Here is a 14,990-nt window from a genome sequence, read left to right as displayed (position 1 = left end):
TAATTGTATTTAAATATATATGTCGTAATTTATATATTTAAATATATATTTATATATTATAAATATATTTGTATATTTATAGATATATAAATGAAATTTTATTCTTTAAGAAATAAAGGAAGATACTGAAATTTCCATTTCACGTGTGAGATACCCTATTAAACTAAAGTGAATTTGAAATCGGTCCTGTTAACATTCTGTATTTCCTGTTGGACATTTTAATTACCTCCTGGCTATTTCTTATAATATAAAAACTTCTCCATTTCCTCCAGCTGTATCAGTTGCATAAGCACTCTTGACTTTTTCATGTTTGTCTTAATATAATCACTTAGTATTTCAAACCTTCTTTTGCTTTATTTTAGGATTTTATTTTATTTTTTTTTTAATATTCCTATCAGAGAGATACCCTTATGTGCCTAACAGCTTAGCTGTTTCTCTCCCAGCTGATAAATGGCAAACTATAGCTGGAGTGGTGTTAACCTGTTGAATCTTAGTACCTGTCTGTCACTGTCCTGCAGCAAAGCTTTGACTGTTTGTGTTTTTTTTTTTGTTTTGTTTTGTTTTTTTTCTTGTGGGTTTTTTTCTTTTGGCATATTGTGTGACATTTTGGTTTTTGTTGTGGTGTTTCTGACTCTTTGTGCCTTTCCTTTTGTGTTTGTTTTCCCTCCTTTTCTCAGTTTGCAGCGGGGCCTCGACCTGCCCATCACCAGGTACTGTACCCTTGCCCCTTCACTATCACCTTTAACTAATAGGTGGGGGCTTTAGTAGCTGCTGATCCTTAGAATGCTGCCATTCCAGGGAACCACCCAACCTGTACTCTTTAAGAGTAGCTCCAGTCTCCTGTGATTCTGTTCTTTTTGTCCTTCACTAATTTCACGGCATTTTGTTATTAATGAACACATTCCCTTCTGTTAATGGCACAATTTAAAAATAATAAAGTGTTTTTTTCCCCCCAAAACAATTGCTCTCAATTTAGGGAACCCTGAAAATTTTCAGATATGGTAAGCCCTCACAGATTTTGTGGTTATATGTATTGTTTAAATTTGACTGGAACAGGCAACATTCTAAGGGTTTTCTGTTAACATTCTGATGTAACTTGTATTGATGTGTATAAAACAGCATTAGTATTTCTAAAACCACTTAATCTCAGTTACTAACTTAGATCTAATAGCAAATTAACAGTTAATACATAGTCATTTGTTTCATAGAATTATTCTCAGGATACATAGAAAATAAATACATTATTTAATTTTAATATTTGTAGCCAGTTGGTTCTTTTTAAATGAAGTAATTATATAAATTAAAATTAAAAAATGTATATGCTGGCACTAATTTATTTAGCAGGAATATACTAGAGGAGGTGGTTTGGGATAAAGAAAAATCTTGCAGGGTTTTTCCCTCCAAATAGCTTCTTACAGAGTATCCTGAAACATTTTCTCTTGCTATAGTTGAAAGGGCCTAGGCCTTACAGATCTGGGTTCATATTACCAGCTTTACTGTGCAACTATCTGGGTTAAACAGATTTCTTTCTGAGCCTTAGTTCCCTCATATGGGAAACGGGAATAAATGCCCTCCATTTTAGAGATAAGATTCTTTAGGCATCTGACATAAAGTAAACAGCAGGAAGTGTTAGCTGTTTTTTGATACTGTTATGCAGCCTAGCATGGTTTGATAAAATGAAAGAAGTGTTACCCATTGTTTACCTGTGTTAATCATAGTTAGAATTCTTATTATTGAGTAAATGGACATGGTGTAATTGCTGGATTTCATTGTCTACCTGTGATATAAGGCTCTATTTCTCAAAATGAAGTCTTTTTAATTTAGATGATAAAAAACAAAGCATATTCTGAGGTGCTAAGGACACTTTGCAGGAGAACTCAGATATGGTTATGTGAAATGGATGGCAATTCTTTTGGGTTAGATGAAGAAATAAAATTCGGGTATTTTTTAGTATCAACAGACAGCATTGTTAAAGTACTTTAAGAGCTTGCATTGTCGTGTCAACTAGACCTAGGTTTGAGTCTTACTAACTGAGTGGTTTTGGGCAATTTATTCATTGGTCTCAGCCTGTTTTCTCATCTGTAAAATGGGGACAATACTAGTACCCATCTTAGGACTGATATGAAGAGTAAATGAGATAATGAAAGGACAGTGATTAGCAGTGTTTGGCATATACTACAATTCTAGATTGATTACTTATAATTGAAAGGAAGATAAGCCCATAGGTAAAAAGGTTGATTATAAATTTTATAAAATATTTCGTCAATGGTCATAGAGGCAAGGCTTAAATTTTAGTCAGGGATCAAGCCATAGAACTATTCCTAACAGAGAAACCTGGGAGTTCTCTGTTCCAAAAGCAGTGTAGGAAAAAAACTACTGATTAAGAAAAACTATTTCTAAGCTCCTTCATATAAGGCTGAGTGTTTCTATAATTTCTGTTCAATTGCATTGGTCCTCAAAAAGGGATGTTGTAGTTAAGCCTTTATAAAAGAGTCTTATCTACTCTGGGAAAATTTGTTTTCTGAACTTTCTCCTGAGCCTAAAGTCTTGTGATGCTCTTTGTCTTCTTTAATTCCAAAAACCAAGGAACACTTAAAGGAGTCTTGGTGAGAAAAGGTTGATTTAGTTTCTGAAATGATTTTCATGTGTCATATGACTCAAAGTTTTGGCAGATTGGTTCTTTATTTAGCTATGGGATAATGCTTGTGAAGTTATGGCATATTTCAACCATTAGAAAAGTAGAACTCCCTGTGTGTATATGCTTATTATTTATTCATTAGCAAGGAACGTAATTACTTTCTGACACAAGTTCTTGAAGATCAATTCTTGAGATGGATCATAAATCCAGAGTGTTACTTTTGGATACAAAAACCAGAGAGCTGGCTGCTTTTTACTCTGGTATTCCTCCTTTCTAAATAGCAGTTTAAAATTTCTCATAACACCAGAGAGAATTGAGTACGGAAACCTATAACTTTGGTGGAGACAGCAGTAGGAATTAGTCCCCTTGGAAAACTAGGAGAGAGAGGGCCGGGAGTTGAAGTGACAGTGCTGAGCGGGAGTTAGCTGAAGCCGTGCTGTGGCGGAGAGCGAATTGTTAGGAAGAGTTTGCTCTGCTTTATCCATGGCTGTACAGTCCAGTTTGGTTTGTTCCAGTATGGAATAGATATTGGCATTTTGGGTGGGATAACCAGTTATGAAATCCTTCCCTGTGAATTGCAGTTCATTTAGCAACCTTAGGACTCTAAATGCCAGTAGAATTCCCGCAGTGACAATTAAAAAACGAAACAAAACAAAAAACACCTCCACATATTTCCAGATAACCCCCATGGAGATGATACTATTTCCCACTTGAGAATTAATGGTTGAAGTTTGTATTTAAAACAGTCTTCTCCTCAAATCTAAAGTCATGTTAGAGGGGCTACTTGGGTGGCTTAGTTGGGTAAGTGTCCCACTCTTGGTTTTTGGCTGAGGTTGTGATCTCAGGGTCGTGAGACCGAGCCCCATTTCGGGTTCCATTGGTGGGCATGGAGCCTGCTTGAGATTCTTTCCCTCTCCCTGTGCTCCTCCTCACATCCCCATCCGATGTCTCAAAAGAAAACGGAAGGAAGGAAGGAAGGAAAAGAAAAAGAAAGTCAGTCAGGTAGAGGTTCATAGAGAAGGAGATGCTCATAAGACAAAATAGTAGATAGAAACTTGTATAATGAGAGCAAATGGTAAAAAACATTGAGTGGTACACAGAGAATACATTTTTAAAGGGTAAAACATCCATGTCCTAGGTTATTTTTGGTTTGTTGTGAATTGAAGGCATAAATTATTTTTTAATCTATAATTGTTTTCTTTGGCCAGAAAGAATTAAATCAGGAGTTATAATTAGCTATGACTAGTTAGACTTAGTGAATAGATTTCCTATTTCTCCTTTATTGAATTGTTCATCAGTGGCTGCCTTTCTGACCACATCCTTTCATGCTTTATATATATATATATTTTTTTTTAAACACAGTAATTTGATGCTGGATGATGGCTCCTGTGATTGTTGTTTCTAAAGTCCAACTGTAAATACGTTAAGTTTTTGTGACTGCTTAGTAACCATTGGTTCTATAAACATTACAAAGAATAAAAATACTGTTATTTAGATAAGATAATTGGAGGTAATTGCTTGCGAAATGAAAACACGATTGTCCAGTTTAGTAATCTAGAACCTATGTGTATATTTTTTTTCTTCTTTGTAAAATGAAGTTAACTGAATTGAAATGAAACAGCATTCTGGATAGTGATATTTTTAGTTGAATAGGATCAAGAAACTGTAACAGAATGTTTTTCTTGGAACTACTTTTAGGTAGAGTATCTTTATGTGTGGCCAGCTAGAGAGCTCTTACTGAGTCCCTCAAGTCAGGGATACCATGCTCCAGTTAGAATTATGTCAGCCGTGTCTTCTTCCAGTACCATTAGTTTTTTAGTTTTAGGCTTTTACAGGGATTCTTTCAGATTAATTAATTAGGATGTTCCATTCTTTTTGCATTTTGTAGCCTGGAGAGTTTTAGATTAGACTAACAATTTTCTTAAAAGGTAAAAGAAGAAGTACTAAGTAATTTTATATGCAGACACCCATGGCTTTAGAAATATGGCAACTATTTTTACTCTGATGTTTGAAAATCCCAAGGTAATTAGAAACAGAAAGAACAGAACGTACACTCATAAGTAAAGCAAGTCACTTGGTATAATGTAGATTCTGGCTTGTGTTATTAATTTCATGTTTAGTTGTTGAAATTTGTGTAGTTGTGGTTTAAAGTTACTTGTGTTCCTGTCCTTATTTTACTTTTGGATTTCACAACAGAGATCAAGTGTTGGTTATATTCTGTGGCTGAGTAGTCTGCATTTTGAGAAAGATCAGGGAATTGGTATTTAAAAGTGTTCATAGAACAAAAATATTTTGCAATGTGTTGATACATGATTTTAGTTCCCATAATATTGACAAATGTTGAATAGTGTGCCATATTCGAAGTAATTGGATTTATTGTAAACAAATAAAAGCTTGATAAAGCTTAACAGTATTTCACATCAAGGAAATATGTTACCTAGTAGCGAACAGCATTGAAACTGTGCATGTTTTCTGTTGTAGTTTTGTTCTTTTTACTAAAAGATTAAAAGAAAAGAAAACTGCTGGCTTATTTTTATTTTTTAAATTTTTTTCATTATGACCCTTCAAGGTTTTTGTGTTGTTACATTTGAAGTCTTAGTTTCTGGTGGAGAAATATTTGTATTGCTCTGTGCAGTTTCTTAGATTTGGAAAATAAAATAAATGAAAGTTTAGAGTTTGCCTCTGGGGTCAGACTTGGCATATCAAGCAAAGTAGAAATAAGATCAAGCATTATGCAGCCTTATGACCAGTCCTCTTAGATTTTTCAGAGCTTAATGTAAGTCAGCCATGGGCAGTTTATCTAGTGCCTTAGTCACCAAAGAGTTGTAGGGTTAGGGCAGAAATAGTAAAGGAAAATACAGGTTGGGAGTTGGCATAACTGGGAATCTTGGCTTCACTACAAACTAACTTCGAGCCTCAGATTTCTTATCTTTGGAAGTGGCTAAAATATGCCCATAAGTGATAAAATATTGAAGTTTTACAACAACTGCACCTACTTCCTAAGGGAGTTATGAGGATCAGAATACCTGCCTGTCAGAGTCCCTGGCACATAGTAGATTCTGGGTAAATGTCAATTTGCTTTAACAGTGACATAACCTGCCTATCTTTCCCTCCTTTCTCAGCCTGTTTTTGCCTGTGAGCAAAGTATTCTACAAGGATGCTCATTTTTCAGAGTCTGCAGCATGGACAGACAGAACACCTGTCCCTGAACAGAATCCTCGGGGTTTTTTTCCTTCCATCTTACATAATCCTCTATGGCACTACTGTCTAGTAGAACTCTTGTAATGGTGGTGAAAATGTTAGTGTGTTGTTCATGACACGTTTGCACATGTGGCTATTGAGCACTGAAACTGTGCAGCGCAACTGAAGAACGGAATCTTTCATTATAAGTCATCAAATATGGCGAGTGGCTATTCTATTGAACAACTCAGCTCTAGAGCTTACATCTTTTAATTCTTAATGACACATAAATTATGTGATATTGGCCACATGCAGGGAAGGTACAGAAAGAATTTAGAATTCGTTTTAAATTGGTGTAAGTCAGCAGAGTATCTGGTTGATACTTGAATGATACCCCATTACGCGGACTCTTCACTGCTTATTCCCTTACAACTTGTGAGAAAATTACAGCAGTTATTTTTCTCAAAAGTACTTTAGAATTTTTAAAGATATTAACCTAAAAAATTCATAATTCCAAATCTTACTGTTCCTCTAGGAGGCTGAACTATATATTGCAGAAAGCTAGGGATTTCAGAAGCACATTTTTTATATAGTTTTTATTGCTTTGCAAAATAATAATTATTCTGTAGTTTTTTCCACAGAGGAAGAACTAATGTGATTGAATAGATTTTTTGAGTTGCTGAAAATGAATGGGTAGTTTTCAGAGAATATCAACTTATTATTTAGTTTTTAAAAAAGATATCCTTGTCTTTTGATGATTTTAGAAAGAGTGAAGTCATGAAAAGTGATAGAATTGCCAACATATTCAAAAAACATTTATTCCTAATGTTATTGGCAAGGAAACTTTAGGTAACGGTATAATTATCACATCTTTAGAAGTATTTTCCAAGGGGTAACATTTTCCTTTTGGTTTCTAGAATTTTACAGTGAAAGTTAGCTATCATGAGTACTCTAAATTCAGCCTCTGTTATAAATGTATCCAAGCCCTTTGGAAAAGTTGCACAATGACCACCAAATGAGAGCTGATTCTTTCCCTTGCCATTCTCCTGGCATATTAGTGGACCATTGAAAGATAAAAGACTTAAAACAGATTGAAATCAAGTTTGGGAATGATACTTATGTTGTACATGATTCCTCCCTTCTCTACTTAGCCTTTTCTGGCATTTTCATCAGTGACTTGGATTAAAGACATGCCTGTCAAATTTGCTGATAGTTATGTGGTTTTGACCTTGTATTATACATTTGGAATCCAGAAGTATCTGTACAGTCTGAAATGATGGGTTTGTAATTAGCCAAATACATTTTCAAAGAAACAACATACACTATTCCTTATCTGAACTTCATTACACAGCCCTAAGAGTATACACAAAAGTGAAGAACATGACTTGTTGCCAGGTTATATATAAAGAAGACGTAAGGGTTTTATGAGATTGTAACTCAGTACCAATCAGTAGTAAAATGTGGTTGACAGAACAGCTCCTGTTATTCTTGGTTTTATTAATGGAAATATAGTCAGCCAGAATAAGAGAGAGATGTTGCTGTTTCGTTTAGCAACAGATAAATTTATTGAGTGAGCCCAGATACAGTCTAGGGAGACACGACCTGGATATTTGTGTTTTGGTCTCTATTTAGTGAGACTTTTAACTGTGGGACCATATTGAGAGAAGACTGAAAAGGGAATTTAATATGCTGGTTGGAGGGACAGGGCATGGAGGGAAGTAATTGGCTTTGAACAAAAAATAGACATTGGTGCGAAGGTTGGCAGTGATGGATGTCTCCACATAACTTAGAGATTTATCACTTCTGTGGAAGAAGGATTTGACTTTGATGTGATTTTAGGAATATTTATTGGACCAGAGGGAAAATGATACAGAGAGAAAAATTTGGAGCCAGTAAAAGGAAAGTCAGAACTCCATTTAATAATGAAATGGACTGTGTCTTTGGTTGCTCAAGTGTCGCAACCTGAAGGGCATGTCAAATAAGAGATTTAAATTTTAGGTATGTAGTTGGACTAAATGGCTTGTACTGTCCTTCCATCTAGCATCCCAGAGAGTTTGATTAGTGGAGAGGAAAAGGGATTCAGAAACATTGCAAGCAGTTTGGGAAGGACCATTCACATTCACATGTAGTTTGCTGCCATGCCCACCCACAGATTTTTAATTTCTTGTACCACTATTAAATCTAACTCTAAATTTACAATTGAATGGTTAGGAGAGAGTACATTCATTTTTTATTCTCTTTTTATTTATTTTATTTATTTCTTTAGTACATTCTCTTTTTATTTCTTTGCCTTTCCAGTCATTACACCTTTTTTAGTCTTATAGATAGTAGAATCTCCTGTATGGGGGAAGGGGAAAGGGAGAATGAGGAAGGGAGGGAACTTCTTAAGGTTGAAAAATTAGCTCCAGACAGCCTGTCCTTATAAAATTCTTGGGCAGTGAGTTTGAGTAAAAGGTCTGTTAAATGTTGTACGGAGGAAGTAAAAGCATATGAACAGTTATCAGTTACTTTAAGGGAGATAGAGAATTAGAGTCTTGTAAGTAGAAGAAATTTATTTTCCTGTATAATAAGCATGAATTTTGTGAAGTAATTGTTGTTACCAGGAACGTTACGATTGAGGGATATGCCGCCCATTAGTGCACTTGGATAAAGGTCTCACCACATCCCTTGGGCCTTAGAAAAAATTTCTTTTGACTGTCAACAGTTGTTTGAAAATATGAGGGGTGTTCCATTTCATGAGAAGTAGGGTGTGTAACAGTTAAAGTTTATACACCTAAATCTGACTGTACTTATTAAATTATGGGTGGGAGACCTTTAGAAAGTTACTTAATCTCCCTGTCCCTCAATTTCTCCATGTATCTAATGGAGGTGTTAATAATACTACCTGCCTTAGAGGTGTGTTTTAAGAATAATTTACTATATGTGGAAAATAATTGGAGTAGTATCTGGTAGCTAGTAAGTGCTATATCAAGCTTCAGTGTTATTTAATATGCATATGTGAATACACTCTCCTACACTGCTTTAAAGCTGAAGTCTTAGTTTATAAGAAATATTGCATGTCCACATAACCATAAATTTTGTGTTTTTGTGGGTTCAGCTGTATGATAATATTAGCACTATCATCAGAAACACTTGTTTATTTCTTTTTTTTAAACTACTGAAGAAAATAGGCTTCTGAATCCTCTTTGAATAAGCTGTATTCTCAACTGTCGTAATCAGGGCGTTAAAAACCCCAGCAGAGGAATTGGAAACTAGTGCCAGGAGAAGGACTCACATACAGTAAACTGTTAAAATTGTGGAGAAACTTTGCCCATATCTGCTTTCCTTGCTCTGCACAAGTTAGTAACACCATGCCTCTTCAGTGCACTAGGCAGTAAATATTCTTAGAAAATTTGGTGATAATGTAACTACAGTGGATTATCACCTCTTTGTTTGACTCTCTTTGTCTTGGCTGCCCTCTAGAGTTGGTGGAAGAGGATCTTACAGGAATAAGATTTCTGTCCACTGCATCCAACATGTTGTAATGCTCATTAAGTTGAGCAGATGAATGACTGTCCTCTCTCTGAGGCCTGTAACAGTTTTGTGGCTCCTCTCATATTAACCAAGTTATAAAAATGCTTAAGTTCATTCATGAATTGTGTTTACAACTCACATACATTCTGTCTGCTGTGTAATTAAGAGAGGTGAAGTGTAGGATGCAAAATTTATTAGTTCATGTTCTTGGTTGCAGCCAACAGAATTCTTGTGTCTGTCACCAAAACTGTGTCAGTGGAGATAACAGCAAGACTATTGTTGTTGGGGTGGTCCAGCCCAGCTTTGCTGCTTGTACTTTCTTTTCATCTTCATCAACTGCTCTTTATGGCCTTTCCCATCTGGTTCCCTCATCCACTCCATTCTCCTGCTGTACTGCCTATTGCACTTCTGTGACTTACTCTTTTTAGGGCTTTCTTTGTCCTGGGTTATGAAGGCCGAATGGGGATGAGCCTTGGACGTTGGATCCTAATTCTTCCAAACAACACAAAATAAAAAGTCATTTCTTCTACTATGTGTAGGTGACTTGATGTTTAAGAGTAAGTAAGGCAGGATAAGACCTGAGTGGGCCCAAAGGTCAAAGCTCATCCTTGCTTTATTTGGACCAATCATAATCAGTATTCATGTCTGGAATTGTGAGAGAACTTAAGAAATTTTGGAGCTAAACCACATTTTAAGACTAGTTTTATGTTTCCCCATTTTAAAGCTTTAAGTGGGTTCTTATATGCCGTGTTAATTGAGAAGAGCAGATTTCTTTCCTGATGGGCCTGATATATTTTGAAAAGTTTAGTTTTTCTTAGGACATTTGCAAACTTTAAAATAATGAATGGCACTTTTATTATTAACTATTTTCTCCATTAAAGATGGTGGGTCATAGAGAAGCTAAATAACTAATGCCAAATCACATAATGGGTGTCTGTAGAGCCAAGAACAGGAATCAGTCCCACCTGTACTTAAAAACAGACATATCCTTTCAAGCTGTTATAACTTGTAGCTACTATAAGAATATTTTTGCCACTGTATTTATTTATATTAAGTGTGATTCAGTTCTTCAGTTCCATGTGTCCTTGAATTCTCAAGTGGAGAATTGTCATTCTGATTTTCTAATCTTCCTTCTTCTCCTATTATTACTAAATAGAAAGATATTTTTGTTGAGCTGCATGCTATGTCCTACCCCTTCCTACTGATCTATAAGCTTTTCCATTGGCTTTCTTTCTGTTTCCTGCTGCTTTCTTGCTTCCTAATTGAAGGGAGGATTCAGACCCATCCAGGTAACAACTACTGGTTCTGCATGGCCTCTTTATTACTCTGTTCCCTTATTATTACAGTGAGATTGATTGTTTGCTGGTGAATATACATGCATTCACGGTGAGAATTTATTGTTGGTATATTGTTTCAAGGCTTTTAAGCCTGCAGTGAGAGCCATAAATAACCACAGGTACTGGCTGCCATTTGATAAATTTGAGTTCTTCTCCTTCCAGACCATTCTTAAGTCTGTCTAAATTTTCCACTTTTATTGCAAACTATTCAAGAAAGCAAAATTGGGTCCAATTTAATATGGGGTTGCCACTTTTTAGAAAAGCAAGGCCATTCCCTTCATGTAATAAATCGGCATGTGACAACTCTCCTGATAGTTTTGCTTTTAACTTGACTTCGATAGACTGAGATGAAAATCTTTATGTCTAGAAATATTTTATAAATTACTTGAATGGTAGCTTTTTAGGGGATTGCTTTTAATTTTTAATATAAGTACTTTTATATAGTAGAACAACTTTTAGAGAAACACAAGCTACTCCTTTTGTTATTTTATCACATTTTAAAATTAATAATTATGGCATATAATTTTTTGTTTAAGATAGCTGAGGCCTCATTTTAAAAGTGAGAGTGCCTGACTGTTTTCATATATGTGATAGCACTGATCAAAACTTGCCTTAAAAATATTCTAGTATAGAATATTTTTAGTGATCCCAGCCACATGCAGTTTAGCCTCTTTTTGTGTATATTATATTTCCAATTCAGTTGGTAAAATTTCTATTAGTGGACAAAAGGAGAAAGCTCAAGATAGTAAAATTTTCACATTCCCCTTAGTAAAAAAAATAAATATTTTTTTTCTCCCCTCCTCAGTTTTTTCAGAGGCCTCAGATACAGCCTCCTAGAGCTACCATCCCGAACAGCAGTCCTTCCATTCGTCCTGGTGCACAGACACCCACTGCAGTGTATCAGGCCAATCAGCACATCATGATGGTTAACCATCTGCCCATGCCGTACCCAGTGCCCCAGGGTCCTCAGTACTGTATTCCACAGGTAAAGTATCGCTCAGGTTTGTGCGGTCCAGCAATAGAGTGGGAATTAACCCAAATTCTCATCAGAGGAAGCAGGAAGGGTGGGTGATGGCATTGGTTTTTAGTGGTATGTGAACTTTTCTGTTGGCTGTAAGTCTGGCCATTTTGTCATTTTCCATAATATTGTAAGGAAATATTTCTCTTCCATTTTTCTAAGATGTTTGAGAAATTATTTTTATTTTCTTGCTTTTACCCCATCCCTTTCCCATATCCATCTGCTCTAAAACAGACTCAGTAATTATGCTCTTCCTGTGATAACATTCAATTTCATTGAAAGCTACCAGCCTGAAATAATTTTACAGCAAGCTGATGTCTGTCTGTGCACTGATGTGCTGTAAGGTTTTTACCTACTGCACATCTTTCTCTTCATCCTCATTGCATCTTGATGGCAGGCAAGCATTTTTTAATGTATTTAACCAAGAGTTTTCACCTTATTTCAGTAATTGTCTTATACACACAAAAACTTTTTTTTTTTTAATAGTAAGCCATCTTCATATTATTTATAAATATCTTTAATTTCTCTTTTATAGTACCGTCATAGTGGCCCTCCTTATGTTGGGCCCCCACAACAGTATCCAGTTCAGCCGCCAGGGCCAGGGCCTTTTTATCCTGGACCAGGACCTGGGGACTTCCCCAATGCTTACGGTAAGTATGAAATATGGAGGAATTCCTGCTAGTTCGTTTTTGTGTTTGGTTGATCAGTTCAGTCAGTGAGGTTTTAGTGGTATAAAGAATTTTTAAATAAAATGTGCAAACAGTTCTGAATCAAAAGCTTTTTAGGGAGTGATTTACACGGAAAGGGTATTATAGAACTATATTTAGTTAATGACACCACCTGAAAGAGCTGGTAATTCTGTTGCAAAGAACCCATGTCTTAAGGTTCTGAATCTGCAACCAACTCATAATTACTTAGATTTTTATTGCATTTTTGCTGATGGAATAAATATACAGTTGGCTGTTGAATATCACAGGTTTGAACTGTATGGGATCACTTAAACATGAATTTTTTTGATAGATACAGTATGGTACTGTAAATGTGTTTTCTCTTACAATTTCTTTAAAAACTTTACCTATCTCTTAGCTTAAGGCTTTTTTAAGAATATATATATGTAGTACATATAACATAAAATATCTGTTAGCTGTTTACATTATTGGTAAGGCTTCTAAGTCAGCAGTAAGCTATATTAGATAAGATTTTGGGGCTTCAAAACTTATACATGGATTTTGGACTGCATGCAGGCGAGCAGAGGGTGCCCCTGATGCGTGTGTTGTTCAAGGGTCAGTTATAACTTATCTCCCTTCCATGATTTCTTTTTCTCCAAACATTTAACACCATTTACCAAAATGTTTGTTAACATTTTCCTGCTAGAATATAGTATCCACAAAGACAATGAATTTTATTGTTTTGTTCACTCTGGTATCTCTAACACCTAAAATAGTGATGAGGTATTGGAGTGGGATGCCTGAGTATAATTCAGTGTTTCTGTGATTCCTTTTCTGCAAAATTGTGATAAGATCTGTGTCATAGGAAGGTTATGAGAATTAGTGAAATGAAAATGCCTTAAAAAAATCACAAATGTTTTTAATGTAGAGAAATAAGTGACATGTTTATACTTTGTGAACCAGTACTAAGATGACTTATTCCATAAATTTCTAGCACATATTATACTTGGTTTATTATATAGAACGTGAATTTTAAGAGTTAAAATCAGCAAATTCTTGAAAAATTAAACTTTAGGATTCACTAAGCATTGATCTTTTCTGCTACCAGTAAGGACATATTAAAATTTTAACTTGTTCTTTTAAGATAGTGTAATCTATTTTATTTTATTAATTAATTAATTTTTAAAAATTTTATTTATTTATTTGACAGACAGAGACCACAAGTAGGCAGAGAGGTAGGCAGAGGCAGAGGGAGAGGGAGAAGCAGGCTCCCCAATATGGGGCTCGATCCCAGGACCCTGGGATCATGACCTGAGCTGAAGGCAGAGGCTTTAACCCACTGAGCCACCCAGGCACCCCAGTATAATCTACTTTTAGATAAATAGGTATCCACTCACCAATCTCCTAACATTGAGATTTAGTGTCTCAGTTCTTTACATCAGAATTAATTGGCATTAGAATAGCTCAAGAACATTTCCCTTAGGTTTTGAGGTGAAACAGGCCAAGGAACCAAGTGTTACCTGGTTTTACTACTTCTAGAAAAGGGAAAACTTTTCCTTTTTTTTTTTTCTGTTTTTGTTTTTTAAGATTTTATTTAGTTATTTATTTGACAGAGAGAGACACACACACACATACACAGAGAGAGAGAGAGAGACCAGAAGCAGTGGGATCGGGAGAGGGAGAAGCAGGCTTCCCGCCAAGTAGGGAGCCCAGTAGGGGACTCAATCCCAGAACCCTGGGATCCAGGACCTAAGGCAGAGGCTCACCGACTGAGCCACCCAGGAGCCCTGGGAAAACCGTTTTTTTACAACTTGGTTACTATTGCTTGTGAGACTGCCAGTTGCAAAATGATACACTTCATAATGTCATGAAATGGTTTTACTGAAGTTGTATTTTTACTAGGAAATATTTGATATTTTCTTTGACGTGGAATGTTGCCAGTACTGTTGGCATCCCTTGTGAGCCCCTTGAAGTTAGTTTGAACTCTGGGTTTTCATACCATTTAGTATCTTTGTAGTTATTCTTTAATTTAAATCCATTTACAATTTTTTTCCATTTTAAGAAAGATTTTAGTTAGTTATTCATTTTATTTATTTGAGAGAGAGATTGAGCATGCAGGGAAAGGAGTCCAAGGAGAGGGACAAGCAGATTCTCCTCTGAGGGCAGAGCTGACATGGGGCTCAATCCCAGGACACTGAGATCATACCTGAGCCAAAATCAAAAGTTAGATGTTTTAAGTGACAGAGCCACCCAGGCATCCCCAATAAAAATTCTTTTTAAGTGTAAAATTGACAGTTGGTATCATCAAGAATTTATTGAATAGAAAACCTGTAAGTGAAACTGACTGGCAGAGAAAGCATGCTAAAATCCACAGAATTTTCTCTTTCAATCCCAAGTTGTAATGGGAATGCAATTGTATCATCTTTTTTTTTTAATTTTTTATTTTGTTTTATAAACATATAATGTATTATTAGCCCCAGGGGTACAGGCCTGTGAATCACCAGGTTTATGCAATTCTATCTTCTAATTCACAAAATCATTTTGAAAGGCTTCTCACTGAATTCTAGTCTGTTTATTTACACTTTACATAATTTTTTGACACAAAATGTTGTCATTACAATTGTGTTGTAAATCTA

At 35.5% G+C, this 14,990-nt stretch overlaps 1 protein-coding gene across 30 annotated transcripts in view; it reads left to right on the top strand.

Moving 5' to 3' along the window:
* EIF4G3 (eukaryotic translation initiation factor 4 gamma 3) overlaps positions 1-14,990 on the top strand; it is a 346,931-nt gene that overhangs the window by 179,277 nt on the left and 152,664 nt on the right. For 12 of the 30 annotated variants that reach the window (XM_045063902.1, XM_045063894.1, XM_045063892.1 and 9 more), the window contains 4 exons: positions 678-710; positions 10,600-10,620; positions 11,474-11,653; positions 12,222-12,336. In XM_045063902.1, the coding sequence (XP_044919837.1) occupies positions 678-710; positions 10,600-10,620; positions 11,474-11,653; positions 12,222-12,336 (349 nt within the window). The remainder of the gene's footprint in view (positions 1-677; positions 711-10,599; positions 10,621-11,473; positions 11,654-12,221; positions 12,337-14,990) is intronic. The other 18 variants (XM_045063898.1, XM_045063890.1, XM_045063904.1 and 15 more) reach the window with 3 other exon arrangements.

The sequence above is a fragment of the Mustela putorius genome, unplaced genomic scaffold, assembly GCF_011764305.1.
Source record: "Mustela putorius furo isolate JIRA1106 unplaced genomic scaffold, ASM1176430v1.1 tig00003853_pilon_pilon_pilon, whole genome shotgun sequence".
NCBI lineage: Eukaryota > Metazoa > Chordata > Mammalia > Carnivora > Mustelidae > Mustela > Mustela putorius.
The sequence above is the reverse complement of the archived record's forward strand: the minus strand, read 5'-3'. Positions and strand labels throughout refer to the sequence as shown.